Genomic DNA, 15,689 nt, shown 5'->3' on the forward strand with positions numbered 1-15,689 from the left:
TGTTCCTAATGCAACTATAACTATGTGAAGGGCACATACAGTATGCTTTAAAATATCTGTTAGGCCTACTTGAACCCTTCTGCAATACCACCTGCTCCACCTACTGCCAACACTCATGAAATGTTAAGGTAATAACTACTTTAGGCTCAATGATAACCTCAGAAAGTTACACATGCGGTGCCAAGCCGTAACTGGGGCCATGCGGCATGAGAGGCTGGGCACATGGTATCTGACTTTTTAGGATGCAGAGTCATGTTACAAGCTAAATACTGGTGCTGCCCTCTTGGCCTTGGCCACGTCGAGTAATGCTAAATAGGAGCGAAGGACAGATATACAAATTGGCATGTCTCTTCCTAGTCATTTATCGGGTCAGGGCATACTCTAATCATAACTCATAATCATAATATATGTATTAGAATATAAATGTAACATATATTCTATATTAGATAAAACATATAGATTTTGTTTTAAAATACAGTCTGAACAAAATGATTATTCTATTATGAATATAAGTGTGTATGGTGTATTCCTTCCCTTCTCCAACGTGTATTGCTCTAACATTCTCCCTTTGTGAAAAGAAAGTTTTACATGGCCATCTAGAGGAATAATTCAGGAAGTGCTCAAATTGTTATGTTCGTATAGAAAGACAAATCTGTCACAATACATTAGGGCAGTGGTTCCCAAACTGTGTGCCTAGGCACCTGGGGGGCCCGGGACACTTGCAGGGGTGCCTTGGGTTGGTGGACCAGAACCACCATTACATTTTGGTCAATGTAATAGGTAAAAACCAGTGCTTGTGGCTTCCAATCATAACAGATATGGACAAAGAAATGTGAATCCTGTCCCTCAATCAATCCCCTAAGGATGTTATAAACACAATTTACTTAATTTAATATTTTTTGCTAGATTTCTCAATAAAAAACTTTTGGCCTAGGGATGCCATGAAGAAAATTCTGATACTCTAGGGCACCATGATTTCAAAAAGTTTGGGAACCACTGCATTAGGGCCCATTTATTTGGATATTGTTTTAGAGCATATTTAAAGCTCTGTGACACATAAGGTGCATTCATAATATTTCCCTAAAACACTCCTCAATTAGCTCAAACTCCAATGAACTTTTCTCTTTACAAAATACCAGCTACAGGTGCAGGTCCCCCCTCATCCCCACCTGAGGGGCACCAAAAGCCTCACTATTGAATTGTTCATAGGTCTTAGGCATGAATAAATAAGGGGTGAAATGTAAAAGGGTGAGAGATTCAGAAAGTGAGAGATTTGGTAAGAAATCTCCATTTGTTTTTTTAAAGTGGCAATCATTTACACTTCAAAAGCAAACTGGTTTTGCCGTGTAAATGATTGCAACTTTAAAAAACCCTGGAGATTTCTTACCAAATCGCTCACTTTCTGAATCTCTCATGCTATTAAATTACCCCCATGAAGCCTATGCCATTTTTACATTGGGAAAATAATTCCTAACTGGAAGTAGTTTAAAGTGGAAAAGAAAATTTTGTATTTACAATACGTTAACCATTTTTTTCTGAATCCATTGGAGGACACTTTATTGTACCTGGTGTATATCGTCTCCTTCAGCACTTTGACATATTTGGTACAGTATGTTTTGTGCACCTCCCTCTTCTAGATCACCAACATGTAGGCAAATCAGGTATTTGATAATCAAAAAGAACAAATCAACCAAGGTTGGTCTCGGGTACCAGAGATGGACTGTTGTTCAATAAAGTGGCTGCTTCAAGAGTTAATGACATTTAAACAAATTTAACTTAAAATTGAGAAATAATAACCATAGACATACAACACAATAATTAACCAGGTATCACACTAGCAGGAAACAAAGGTGGAAAGTGGCCAGCAATGCGTTAGGGCAGAGAGATTTTGAAAGGCTTGGTTGTGAGCAGGTAAGTGCACTTTACCATGAGGTATCACCGCTGAAGAAGAAGCCTGGAGCCGCAAACTAATTGATCCAATGATAAGTCCTCTCTAACAAATGCCATAGATGAATGAAGCAGCTGGAGGAAGGAATCTGAAGCAGTGTCCCAGTAATACCTAAAATGATGGAATCCTCTCTAGTTTGCTGTTTTGGGCAGAATAGGTACCAAGTTGGTATAAGGTACACTGAAGAAGTGTCCAAGTGGGGTAGACCACAATAACCAAAGCTGATCGAATTTAGCTGGATTAGGTAGTCCTGGAAGGTGAAAGCCTGCAACAACTGAAACGTTTCACTACCAACCTGTAGCTTTATCTGATATAGCTACAGGTAGCGAAACGCGTCACTATTGCAGGCTTTCACCTACCAGGACTACCTAATCCAGCTAAATTCATACTCTGATTTAGTCTAGAGCACTCGGGGGGGGTTTATTTACGAAGATGGGAGATCTATTTTAGATGGGATGTTGCTGTTGTTATCATATTCTATCTATCTTTTAGAAGATGCTAAATAAATAAGAAATACATTTTAATTGGGTGCCCATATGAAACAGAACTCCCATTTTAGTAAATGTACTCCAGATACTTATTCAGAGTTGATTGATATTGTGTGAAAAGTCAAACCTATTGATTGCCGAAAGACTGTACATGTGTATGGATCGTAGCGCGCTTGCACAAGGCCAAATAGCGACAAAAATAGCAACAGTTTGCAATGGGACATTACCTGGTGTGTCCAAAAAAACACAGGGTGTGTGATGTCAGCTCTGGCCTCGATCAGCCTGTCACTGTCACAGAGTTGTGGAAGGATCAGACTTACATTGGCACAGACTGGGAAAAATATTAGATGGTGAGTGGATTGTATCTGGATAGCGGTGTGTGATATTTTAACAATTCTCTCACAGATTTAAACAAGGTGGGTTTCCTGTCTGCCTAACTAATCGCAATAATCTGCAAATTTGCAGATCTGCGATCAGGTCTGAATTAGGCTCTCAGTTTACAACTGTTCATTCAGTGAGCATCTGCACTCGCCAATAAGCATTATCTGTTCCAAGCCTGGACCAATCAGCTTTGTCCCGTACTCAAGAAGCTTAACCGGCTCCAACCCAGTCCTATAGCCAAGAAGCTTAACCAGCTCCAACCCAGTCCTATACTCAAGAAGCTTAACCATTTTCAGCCTGAGCTTGTAATCAAGAAGCATAACTGGTTCCAGCCTGGCCTGTATTCTTGCCGGTATCATTCCGGTTTCTGGGTCCTTGCCGGTTCTAGCCAATATAAGATGCCTTACACGGTTCAAGTCAGGAACCAGTTCCACAGAAGGCCGAGTCAAGTGCAAGAAGCTCCACCTGTCCCAGTTCGATTTCACACTACAGCCTGTTTAATCTATATTCCATCTTCAGTGGTACAGACACCAGTCTCATTCCTGTACTCCAGCTCATGTAGTCCAGACTTGTTCTATCCAGTCAATTCATTGAAGCTTTGTAGCTTGCGGCTTGGAAATTCTGCCTGCCAAACACAAAACTATTTTGAAGTACATGCTCTTCTTCCGTAGCATGCATGTGAAATCTCATGAGGTGACTTGGCGTTGCTACGATGAACAACACCAAAAGTAACAAAATGTCAACTAGTGATGTCCTTCAGGTTCAAAGACATTCAAGTCTGGCTCGAAGCAGCTCAACGGAGTTGGCTTCTCATGGAACATTTTACATTCAGGACCCTTTCATCTTATTTTCCCTTTAGCACTATCCATCCATGCCTCCTCCCATTAGGTGTCTCTAACACAGTGTGCAAGCCCGTATGTTGGTCACTGAGTACTGAATGGATTTAAACCTATTACTTAACAATATATATATCTGCTGTCGTCAGTGAGTAGACCTATATGTAACTGTTTATGCCACACCCAGTCTACGCTGTTGTGTTAATACTTAGGGGGGTATGCAATGTGCCGCCGCTCTTTCCAACGTGGGAAATAGTGGCAGCTCCCTATTCAATGCGGTCATTAACGACAGCACTGATGCGGGATCATGGCAGAACGGGCCCGACTTCTGAAGCTGTCGGGTCCATTCTGCCGATAACGCCCGTGGATTGTCGTGATCCAGGCCGCAGATCGGCAAACCATGGCCATTTTTGTGGCCACACCCCCTTTTGCGCCCATTGGCAGGAGGAACATTGAATCCCGTCTGTCTTTATGCGGTCGATCTGACCGCAAACAGGCCAGGATCATGGCTGTCGGCGGGGATCGACAGCCATGATCCCAGATTGCATACCCCCCTTATTACAATTTTTTTTTTTCATACTCATCTGGTCCTCAAGTGTCCCCCGGCGCCCCCTGCGTCCATCTTTTGAGGTATCCCCAGTAATAGTCACGTCTAGTCGGTACCCACTATGTCACTGACAATACGTCTCCCAAAAACATCACTAGCAAGGGCCGCCATCCCTCGCTGAGTTCTGTAGCAGGTGATGACGCTCACATCATGTAGTGCAGGGGTAGCCAACTCCAATCCTCAAGAGCTACCAACATTTAAAGTTTTCCATGTCTCCTCACAGAATCACAAGTGAAGTATTTAGCCCCACCTGTGGATCTTTTAAAATGTGTTAGTCAGTAATGAGTACAGCTGTGCACCTGCAAGGTGAGCTGGAAAACGTGACCTGCTCTCGAGGATTGGAGTTGGCTACCCCTGGTGTAGTATGTACCCACCTTAACACCTATCATCATGTACCATATACAATTCCTATGTCCCCTACAGACTCAGTTTTCAAGCAGGGCCCTCATAGTGCTCTAAGTCTGTGTTGATTTATTACTGATTTGTTCCCATTTGCAAAGTGCAACAGGATTTTCTAGTGCTATAAAGATAAATGTCAAATAAATCATTCGTAAATGTAAGAATGAAGGTGGAGGGGTAATGTCACGCACAGTGTGACATTATCACTTCTTTGCATCATTTATATAGAAAATTTCCCGAGTTCATATTGCATTCTACAAATGCCTGAGCCAAGAAATAACAGTAATAACTACTATATGATATCAGAAATATAAGATAATAATGATGTAGTTATATGACCTCCATTGTGTAGCACAAAACAATATTTACAGATCTTTCAGCACTTTATTCCCCTTTCACATCGCACTTTTAAAATGGTATATTGCCGTTTTTTTCCATTTTAAAAAGTTTAAGGCTGCAATGTGAAAGTGCCAAAGTTGAATTACCGGTTAAAGTTAACCGGTATTTCAACACGGTTAAAAAGCAGAGTCCTACACGTTTTAAAGCCGTTTTTATTGGCAGTTTGAACAGCTCTATTTTAATGGCTTGAAACGTGTCCCTTGGGGGTTAAACGGGTTGAATGTTTGAATGGTATTAAATGATTTTTAAAACGGTTTTCACCTGGAATGTGAAAGGTCTCAAAGCTCAGACCCGTTTTAAAGTCCCATTTAAGAATACCGTGTCATTACCCATTTCTGCAATGTGAAAGCAGTATTACTGGGGACAGGAAACCAGTTTTGTGGACACTATCTAATGAGCATTCTATCAGCAGATGCGTTATTTAGAGAGAACCGTGCATGTGAGATACAGTAGGATTATTTCTCACACATTTTCATCAAAATGTGTAAATGAGGATTTATAGTTTCCAAGACAAACAGCATAAGGAGTAAGGCGGTGAAAGGCTGGGCTGCTAGATTGTGTGACCATTTTCTTGGAAACCAAAGACACTATTATTATACTGTATTATTATAGTCAAAACATAATATACAGCATTACATAAAAAGTCAGACACAATAAATATTAATACCCACAGTGACACACAGAAGGCAAAAGTGTTTACTGGCTACTATCAACAGACAGTCATTGGTTTTATACTGCATAGATCCTGGAAGTATAGAAGATGATACTGTATATTATGATTTTCCCACAGAAGAGTCACTCACTGTAGCTCAGAAACACAGACCTGTGCCATACAGATCACTGGGACATTTGCAGGAGCAATTACAACTGTATAATAGGGGACTTTTCTGCATAACACAGGTTCCTAAAGAACAGGGGGGCAGATTTATTAAGCTCGTGTAGTGATAAAGGGGGAAATTTACTAAAGAAAATTTGAAAAAAAAAATAGGTGTATTTGTATCCAGAAATACACTTATTTTTGACATTTACTATACCGAAATACGGCAATTCGTATTGATAGCACATCAATACGAGTACGAATTGCCGTATTTTCGGGATAGTAAGGGGGAAATTTACTAAAGGAAATTTGTAAAAAAATAGGTGTATTTGTATCCAGAAATACACTTATTTTTGACATTTACTATCCCGAAAATACGTCAATTCGTAGTCGTATTGATGTGCTATCAATACGAATACGAATTGCCCTATTTTCGGGATAGTAAATGTCAAAAATAAGTGTATTTCTGGATACAAATACACCTATTTTTTTTACAAATTTCCTTTAGTAAATTTCCCCCAAACTGTCTGGTTTTTATCACCGGCCAATCAGCTCCTACCTGTGAAGATACAGGCTTGGTTTGAAAAAAGACAGGTAGGAGCTTATTGGCCGGTGATAAAAACCAGACACTTTATCACTTCACCGAGCTTAATAAATCTACCCCAAGAAAACAAAAAATTTCCCAAGGGTGAATGACATTGGCTGCGATGATGACACAGAGTTCCAACTTACAGCAAATCACAAGACGATTTTGGATTCCTCGATAGGGCTTTTTTTGAAGATGGAATGTCGCCCATCGGAACCAATCAGATTTGATCTATTATCTTCTAGAAGACGCTAAATAAATAAGTAGTAGAATCTGATTGGTTTGCTATGGGCAACATCCTATAGATGGAGACGCTCTCATCAGAGCCGCTCCTTGTGCGGTAAGCACCACGGGAATATGGCGCACGTGGGTCGGAGACGCTCATGCGTGCACGTCTCGCCAGATGCCAGTCACCAGATACAGGCGGCTGGTGATGTGCCAGCAACAATAAGAATGGCCCCATCTGTATTTTCAATAGAACTTCCATCTTAGTAAATTTACCCCTATATCGCCAGATGAATTCGGTAATGGTTTGGAGGGTGGGAAAACCCAATCCGCAAGAGGTTTGCCCCTATCTATAATAGCATTGGACCATATATGACACCCTTTGGCTGTGGGTACCAGGGGAAGCATAAAACATAATTTGCCTGCATGATAAAACTATTAATCATTTGTTGCTTTCATATAAAATAATGAAGAAATTAGTACACCCTTGTAAAATGATTTAAAATAAAACATTAAATAATATACAATACACAATTTATACTTTGTTTGCCGGGCGCTCGCACCCACCAGTGCTTGGGTGCTGGGTGTTCCCATGTAAACACTGGGCGTTCCCCAGGGGCGGATTTAGGGATGAGGGCGCCCCCTAGGCACAACAATAATGTTTACTAAGTAGGACAGTTTATAGGGGCAGTATCTGCATGTCCTATCTATTTACACTCTATTTAAGATGGAATATAGTACAGTACAGTGGATATTTTGCAGTTATTGGTACATTTTGGGCTGACAGTACTATCACAGGCATCCAAGTGCCGCCCCCAGGCCGGTGCCTCACGTGCCTAATGGGAAATTCGGCTCTGGCGTTCCCATGTAATTACTCAGTGACGTGGGTGCCGGCAGCTGACATCACCGGCTGCCCGCCATGTTCCACTCCAGAACACACGCAAAGCTAAGACACCTGCATGTACCTTCCACATGATTCAATGGTCGGCGACCATTGAATGATGTGGAATTGGGCCCGTAGGCTGCGAATGGACGTTTATGCAAAACACCCATTCACAGCCGTGTGGGCGAATTCTCCCTGCGAAGGGGGGCGGCGGCATGTGCAAACAGCGGGCAGGCTTAAAATGACAACATGAACTTCGCAGCGATGCGTGTCAACCAGAGTAACCTCCTTTTGTGTACATAAAGGCCACTAATCCTTTATATAATGCATGTGGTAATCACTGTTAAAAGCCCAGTTATAAAGTATAGCTAGGACACCAAAGCTACTCCTGCACTCCTATGACCAATACAGATCATACTTGTCTACTTTCGTAAACTAGTTTCAGGGAGATTATAGTTGTAGTAGAATTTTGCACAGTGGCGCACTGAGGGGGCGTGTCATACTCCACCCAAAGGGCGTGTCTAGTTCCATATATGGAGAGATTGTGAAAAGAGATTGTGAACGTGGCACCTAGAAGTGTGGGTGTGTACTTCTGCATCTGAGAGGAATCTTGTAAAATTATTTATATCCAAATGTAGATGAGCCCCAAAGCAGTTAGTAAGAGCTATTATACTTGCTAAAATGCTTGTAAATGGTGCAGATGATTCAATGTAAATGTATCTGTCTCTTATTCCTTTTCCCCCAAAAAATGTAACAGTGTAATGTGGGCTAGGTGACATGAGGGAGATTGCTAGACTAATGAGGGAGAGAGGGAGATTGCTGCTATTTCAGGGAGTCTCCTGCAGAATGCAGGAGGGTAGTCAGCTATGATACAGATCAGAACATGCGTTAGGTATCTCACCCTCATCTGCGGAGACTTCGCTGCTGTATCCATCATACTCTGCCGACAGGGGGCTGTATTTCTGTCTGGTCTCCCACATATAATTCTGCTGCTTGTCTGAGGCAGGTTTGGACCCATGCAGACGACTCCGGGCCTCGTGGTACTTTCCCAGGCCTTCATCTTCACTTTCTGACGATGACCCGTGGAGGTCTCGGCCTATGTAAAACAGATAAACATCCCGCTAGAAATGTCATTATGGTAGACTGTAAATATATAAATACATGTCCGCTAAACCTTTCTTTTAAGGATGAAAATATAGGTGTAAACATCTGGAGAGGTGTGAGGACAGGGTAACAAATATACACACAGTAACGGAAGCAGAAACATGTGATAGACATATATTTTGTTTTGACATAATATGAATCAAGAAATTAATATTTTATATGGCAAGAAAGCTACAAACCTTCATATGAGCCAGTAACTCAATAAAGCATGCAGTGATGGTAATCCGCGTATACTTAGGGGTCGCAGTGAGAGGAGGGGAGGGGGGTACTACACGGGGCCAGGTCTGATTAAGGGGCCCCATTACCTGGCAGCTGCTCTTCTCTACTCAGCACATGCTGCTGTGTGCTGGGCTGCAGTGTGGCCAGGGTGGGGCTTAAAGTGCTATTTTATTCTGTATTTTATACTAAGGGTGTATGTCCATGCCTCACAAATTTAGACCACACCCACTGAAACATTCCTGGGACCGACCAGGCTCTCTGCTGCCCTGTTGACAGCCCACTGAGGGCTGCACATTGCCCTTAATCTCAGCAAAATAGTAATACATTCTATGTAATAACATATTGGTCTGGATGCCCTAAGCAAAATTAAAGTAAAAACCTCGTTATCAGAATTTTTACCGCATTTTAGAATGCATTAAAATGTGAGCACTGATGTTACCGTGATGGGGTATCGTGACCCACGCCACCCCACACTGACCAGTAACGATGAACATGAGTCCGGGCAGCCTCCTGCCCTGCTGCCCGGACCAGTGACCTCCTCCTCCCTAGCCCTGTACTTCCACTTCCAGGTGCCATCTGCCTGCCCCCGGCACCCGCGTCACGGGCGAATTCCCATGGGAACGCCCAGCATTTTCATGGGGCACCCATAAAATGCTGGGAGTTCCCATGAGCGTGAATCAAGTCTATGGCCCCCCGCCTGCACTGCTCCGTGCAAACAGGCCGGTGTCTACTCGCTCAGATGGCCTGCACGTACGCATTAGCAAAAAAACGCAGTCCATCACCATCGTTCACCGTTGGGAATTCGCAGTATGGATTAGGATGACCGCCTTAATCCGAGAGCAGAGGCTGCAGGACACAACGTGTGTCTAAATAAATCTCCCCAGTGTGTATTGTATAATAGAATATATATTTCTAAATATCTACAATGCTGTATATACAACGTTTATAACCTTTTCAAACAAAACATTTTACACTTACTTAGAAAACCACAAATAATTTCACTGCTTTATTTCCATGGATTATATAGACAGCCTTTGTAATCTGCGTCGGTAGATTGGCAGACGCACAATACTTGATTCAGACTCATTCCTGAACATTGCCCCAGTCTCAGAGCCCATGAATGCTCCCGAACACCTTACTATGCCAATCACTTAAATCCCTGTCCTAACCATCCACACGTATTTACTCATAAACCATCCCAAATTGCATATTTAATGATAATTATCCAAACTAGTAAACAGAGAGCTAAAGTAATAGAAAATAATTACGACTTTCATCATCTTACTCTCTGTGCCAGGGGCTACTCTTCCAGATTATTAACAACATTATGTTCTCGAGACTTCATAGAACCATCAGGCACATCTAAAAGATTTGCCTACTCTACACTCACTGTCTTTACTAATGTGGATGCTGAAGACTTAGGGTAGTATTCAATGTCGCTCACAGCGGCCCGCGAGGGGGTTAAACAGCGAGGATCGCAGAAAACCAGCAATCCTCACTGTTTAACCCCCTTGCCGACCGCTCGCCCTATTCAACGTTCCAGGGGAATCCTCGCTGTCACAAAATGGTCCCCCTCCTTTAAACAACAGAGCGAGGGGGAATCGGCGTATAAGGGGGGTGGGGGTCAGTTGAATACTGATAGGGTGATAAGAAGAATATTTCAGACCTCCACCTGCGCGTACCTTATATTATATAAGATCCTTTCAAACAATAAGGTTCCCTTCAATATAGTTTGGCATGTCATAAATCCATATGAAAAAGAAAAAAGTTGCAGGAATAGTGTAACACAGTTTTAATAGATTCCAAACAACATATAATAAACATATAATGAAAAACTTGCATAAAAAACTTATTTGACAGATAAGAAGATTTTGGCACACAGGCACAAAAGTCCCCCCTTTGAGGTAAACAGCTGAAATGGTTTTTACCAGTTGTAGTGGAACTGTCTGATTAAGGAACAGTTCAAACGCGTGTCAGTGAAGTCAGGGCAGCAGCCCGGGCAGCATATACTCTGGTCCACAAGTCCGCGGGTAAGCACCAAGTGACAGCCGGTGGCACCTCTCTGGGGAACGCCGACGCGTTTCAACCGCTATACGGTCTTTATCAAGGCTCCTTTTGCGTGTGTGCTGTGCCGTCCTGTATTCCCTTTTATTCACTCAGTCCGCTCGTAATTGATTCCCCCGTCTGCGGGCAGCGTCACCGGAAGTGATGTATCGTCTGTCAACTTTGCCGGAAGTTTTGCGGTAACTATGGTGATCATCGCTCCGTCCTGTACTTTGTTTGGTGGTAACTATGGGAGGCTCCGTAGCGTCCGTTCTTATTTGACAGAGGTTAGTTATGATCTTGAAGTAAATGTCCCAAACATACAAGAAAAACTCCAGGGACTGGAGATATGTGTTCTTATCATGCGGGCATATTGCTGCGAGTCCCAGCTGGACCGCCGATCACTCGTATCCAAAAATGCCCTGTTATCCTATGGGATGTGCTGGTTTTTTAAGCTCTTAGTTTCCAGTTGGTCCCAGATAGTTTGAAAGTGCAATGTGCGAAGAGAGAAAAAAATACATATGATTAGCAAACTGATACATATTTATACAAATAATATTTAAAAACAGGTAAATATTTCATTTTGGAAGAATTAAAAGAGGGCATTAAAAAGTTTACAAAGATTTAAAAACTCATAAAAACCATTTTAATTCAAAGTCCGCATTTAGTCCGTGCGGCTTGAGGGTATTGAATTCATAAATGAGTTTCATTTCTGCTTTTGCTAGCTGTGTGTCAATGTCTCTTCGTCTTCTATCACCCTCCACATATTTAGACGCGTTTCAACCGCTATACGGTCTTTATCAAGGCTCCTTTTGCGACGCAAAAGGAGCCTTGATAAAGACCGTATAGCGGTTGAAACGCGTCTAAATATGTGGAGGGTGATAGAAGACGAAGAGACATTGACACACAGCTAGCAAAAGCAGAAATGAAACTCATTTATGAATTCAATACCCTCAAGCCGCACGGACTAAATGCGGACTTTGAATTAAAATGGTTTTTATGAGTTTTTAAATCTTTGTAAACTTTTTAATGCCCTCTTTTAATTCTTCCAAAATGAAATATTTACCTGTTTTTAAATATTATTTGTATAAATATGTATCAGTTTGCTAATCATATGTATTTTTTTCTCTCTTCGCACATTGCACTTTCAAACTATCTGGGACCAACTGGAAACTAAGAGCTTAAAAAACCAGCACATCCCATAGGATAACAGGGCATTTTTGGATACGAGTGATCGGCGGTCCAGCTGGGACTCGCAGCAATATGCCCGCATGATAAGAACACATATCTCCAGTCCCTGGAGTTTTTCTTGTATGTTTGGGACATTTACTTCAAGATCATAACTAACCTCTGTCAAATAAGAACGGACGCTACGGAGCCTCCCATAGTTACCACCAAACAAAGTACAGGACGGAGCGATGATCACCATAGTTACCGCAAAACTTCCGGCAAAGTTGACAGACGATACATCACTTCCGGTGACGCTGCCCGCAGACGGGGGAATCAATTACGAGCGGACTGAGTGAATAAAAGGGAATACAGGACGGCACAGCACACACGCAAAAGGAGCCTTGATAAAGACCGTATAGCGGTTGAAACGCGTCGGCGTTCCCCAGAGAGGTGCCACCGGCTGTCACTTGGTGCTTACCCGCGGACTTGTGGACCAGAGTATATGCTGCCCGGGCTGCTGCCCTGACTTCACTGACACGCGTTTGAACTGTTCCTTAATCAGACAGTTCCACTACAACTGGTAAAAACCATTTCAGCTGTTTACCTCAAAGGGGGGACTTTTGTGCCTGTGTGCCAAAATCTTCTTATCTGTCAAATAAGTTTTTTATGCAAGTTTTTCATTATATGTTTATTATATGTTGTTTGGAATCTATTAAAACTGTGTTACACTATTCCTGCAACTTTTTTCTTTTTCATATGGATTTATGACATGCCAAACTATATTGAAGGGAACCTTATTGTTTGAAAGGATCTTATATAATATAAGGTACGCGCAGGTGGAGGTCTGAAATATTCTTCTTATCACACTATTGAAATTCTTTAGGGGTGCTGAAGAACACCCCATTTTTCTTACCATACACCAGCTGCTGCCTTTGCGCAAATTTGAGTATATATCCAACCTTTCTTGTGCATTTGAATACTGATAGGGTGAGCAGTGACAGTGAGCAGGAAGCCCTGCTCGCTGTCACCGCTCGCCAGCGGTATTGAATATACCCCTTAATAAATAGAGATTCATGTGTGACAGTAATAAAATAAATAAAAGTTATAGGGTCATGTGACAGATGACCTCATTCACTATTGGTGGTCATGGCAAACATTCTTTCTTGGTGTGCCCGCTCCTGTGTGCCGCAGCTTGCGTGAGGCGTCTTTTTTGCAGAAATGTGCGTCATGGTAATATGTATAAAAAGTGCTATAATGCAACAGCTGTGGCTTCTTTTCAGACCAAATTCTTCCATGTTTTGTAAACACATTCCGACTCAGTTGCACTCAGACATATAAATGATGCACATCAAATCAGCGCAGTCTCCTGGTGCATCCTAGTGGCATCGCATTGTGACAAAGATGCACTTTTGAGCAAAACAGAGGCAGAAAAGATGGCCAACATTAGCAGAGTCTTATGGGACCACAACAAGTTAATCAGTCACATTTGCATTGTGACTCAGAAGCACATTTACATGAAAAAGGCAAAATAAGACACTCAGAGCAAACCGTGGCTCACTAACCCCAGGCATCTTGCAACGCATGGCGTATTAAGGACACATCTTCTAATCACTCACAAGCATTTGGTTTAATATTTGTTTCTGTATGGGATCTACCCATGATGGTACATATTAAATAGGATCATTTGCTGACTACAGTTATGTTCTTTAGAATGGCTATATGGCTAAATAATCATTCTATGGCTATAGCTGGCTAAAAAACTACAGTACATTATTATTCACAATAACGCAGCTTATCAATTCACTATTATCAGTCTATTAGCCCTCTGTTCCTAGGGAGATTGGTGTAGCCCACCAAATGGCTCCATCTACCGGTGATAAATAGATTTGAAGGAATGGGAAAAAATAAAATAGTCAGTCGGAAGGTAGAAGAAGAAGGAGAGCACTCAAGGGTTGTTGCACACCAAAAGTGGAAGAGCAGTTTACCTTTGTCTGGTGCTTTCTTCTCATGTGACTTCTGTTTGCAGCTATCCTTACCCTTGTGAAGAGGAGCATCTTTACCTTTACCATTTCTTATCTCATTAGCTGTATTAGATGGACTAGCACGATGTTTTACATTGCATTCCCTGTGATCTTCACTGCGGTTCCTCTGCTTTCTAGCTGGTAAGCTGTTGGCTTGGTTTCCATTAGCTTCTTTCCCATTTGAAAGTTGATGTTGTTTTTGATTATTTGCTTTGTCTAACGAGCAGTTTACTCCATCAGACTGAGATGTCGCTAAGTCATTGTCAATTCTAGGTGACCTTTTTCTTGATGTTTTTGACACCTGATTGGTGACATCATGATCACTGGTTTTACTATCCGTTGATTTATTTGCCTTGTGCTTAGATCTCCCTCTTCTTTCTGCACCATCCAGGGTATCACCTCGTCCAGCGGCGTCCTCGGAGATCTCATTAGGATGATACTGTTGACCTCTTCCTTCGGTCTGTGAGCCTGGAAGGGCACTGCAATCAGACGAGTGTTCCATGTCCCGATGATGCCTGCTGGAATTGACATCATGAGAGTTGTCATATTTTGGTCTCCTTTCTTTCCTGCTTCCTTCTGAAGAACCTTGATGACTTGAAACAGTAGCTCCATCTCCACTGGTATGAATGTTTGCTAGACCTGAATTAGTACCATAGTACTTTTTGGAATTGTCTTTAGGTATTTGATTGTCCTCTTTGGTTTTAACGCTTTCATGTCCCTGTTCCATCTGAGTTTCTTCTTCTTCTGTACGTAGCCCATGTATCATACTTGTAACCTGCTCCGTTACTGAGTCCGCCACATTATAACTGACCTCCTCAACAGCACTGGCCAAGCCATCAACGGCACTACTTAGAGTGTCCACTATGGAAGACATGGATGGGAGGTTGATACTTTGCTGAAAGCTCTTGAAAAATGCCATCACCAAAAGCTACTTCTTCAAATATATTAGGCAAAAAAAAATTCACTCAGAGCACAATGAAGTTCTAAATTTTCAACAGTTTCTCAATGATAAGACTATTGGTATGAGCAGTCACAGGCTCAGTCTGTTAATAACATGTCCTCTTGCAATCCAGATGTTTTTTGATTTCATATATGGTGTGGAGTGGGCAAATAGTGATCTCTGTGGTAACAGTGACATCATGTAAGCATAGTAACATACAGCAAAGTCCAGAACAGTATATTGCAAAAAGCTTTACGAATCAGACATCACAAAATAAAATATATTTTTTTTCAATCGACAAACATGGAACAGTCAAATTCATATCTATCTATATGGGGGTAACTATAGCGGATGCAAGCGGTGCCAACGTTATGGGTCCAGAGTCTTAGGGGGGCCAGGTCCCAGGTTTTTAATTCCAATTCCCCAGATCTGCATGCAAAATTAAAACTTGAGCACTGTAACATGGCAAAGTTTGACCTGGAGGGCACTCAAATATGGCACAGAATGAACAGGGGGCAGTTTTTTGGCACAACATAAACTAGGGGCACCTGTGTGAATTGGCA

General features: G+C 42.0%; 1 protein-coding gene across 3 annotated transcripts in view; it reads right to left on the bottom strand.

Annotated features, from left to right (window-relative positions):
* The window catches only part of SYT14 (synaptotagmin 14), a 165,703-nt gene that overhangs the window by 84,737 nt on the left and 65,277 nt on the right, over positions 1-15,689 (bottom strand). For all 3 annotated transcript variants that reach the window (XM_083175663.1, XM_083175662.1, XM_083175664.1), the window contains exon 4: positions 8,471-8,665. In XM_083175663.1, the coding sequence (XP_083031789.1) occupies positions 8,471-8,665 (195 nt within the window). The remainder of the gene's footprint in view (positions 1-8,470; positions 8,666-15,689) is intronic.

This window comes from Crinia signifera, chromosome 3 (assembly GCF_055691185.1).
Source record: "Crinia signifera chromosome 3, ASM5569118v1, whole genome shotgun sequence".
NCBI classification, from domain to species: Eukaryota; Metazoa; Chordata; class Amphibia; order Anura; family Myobatrachidae; genus Crinia; species Crinia signifera.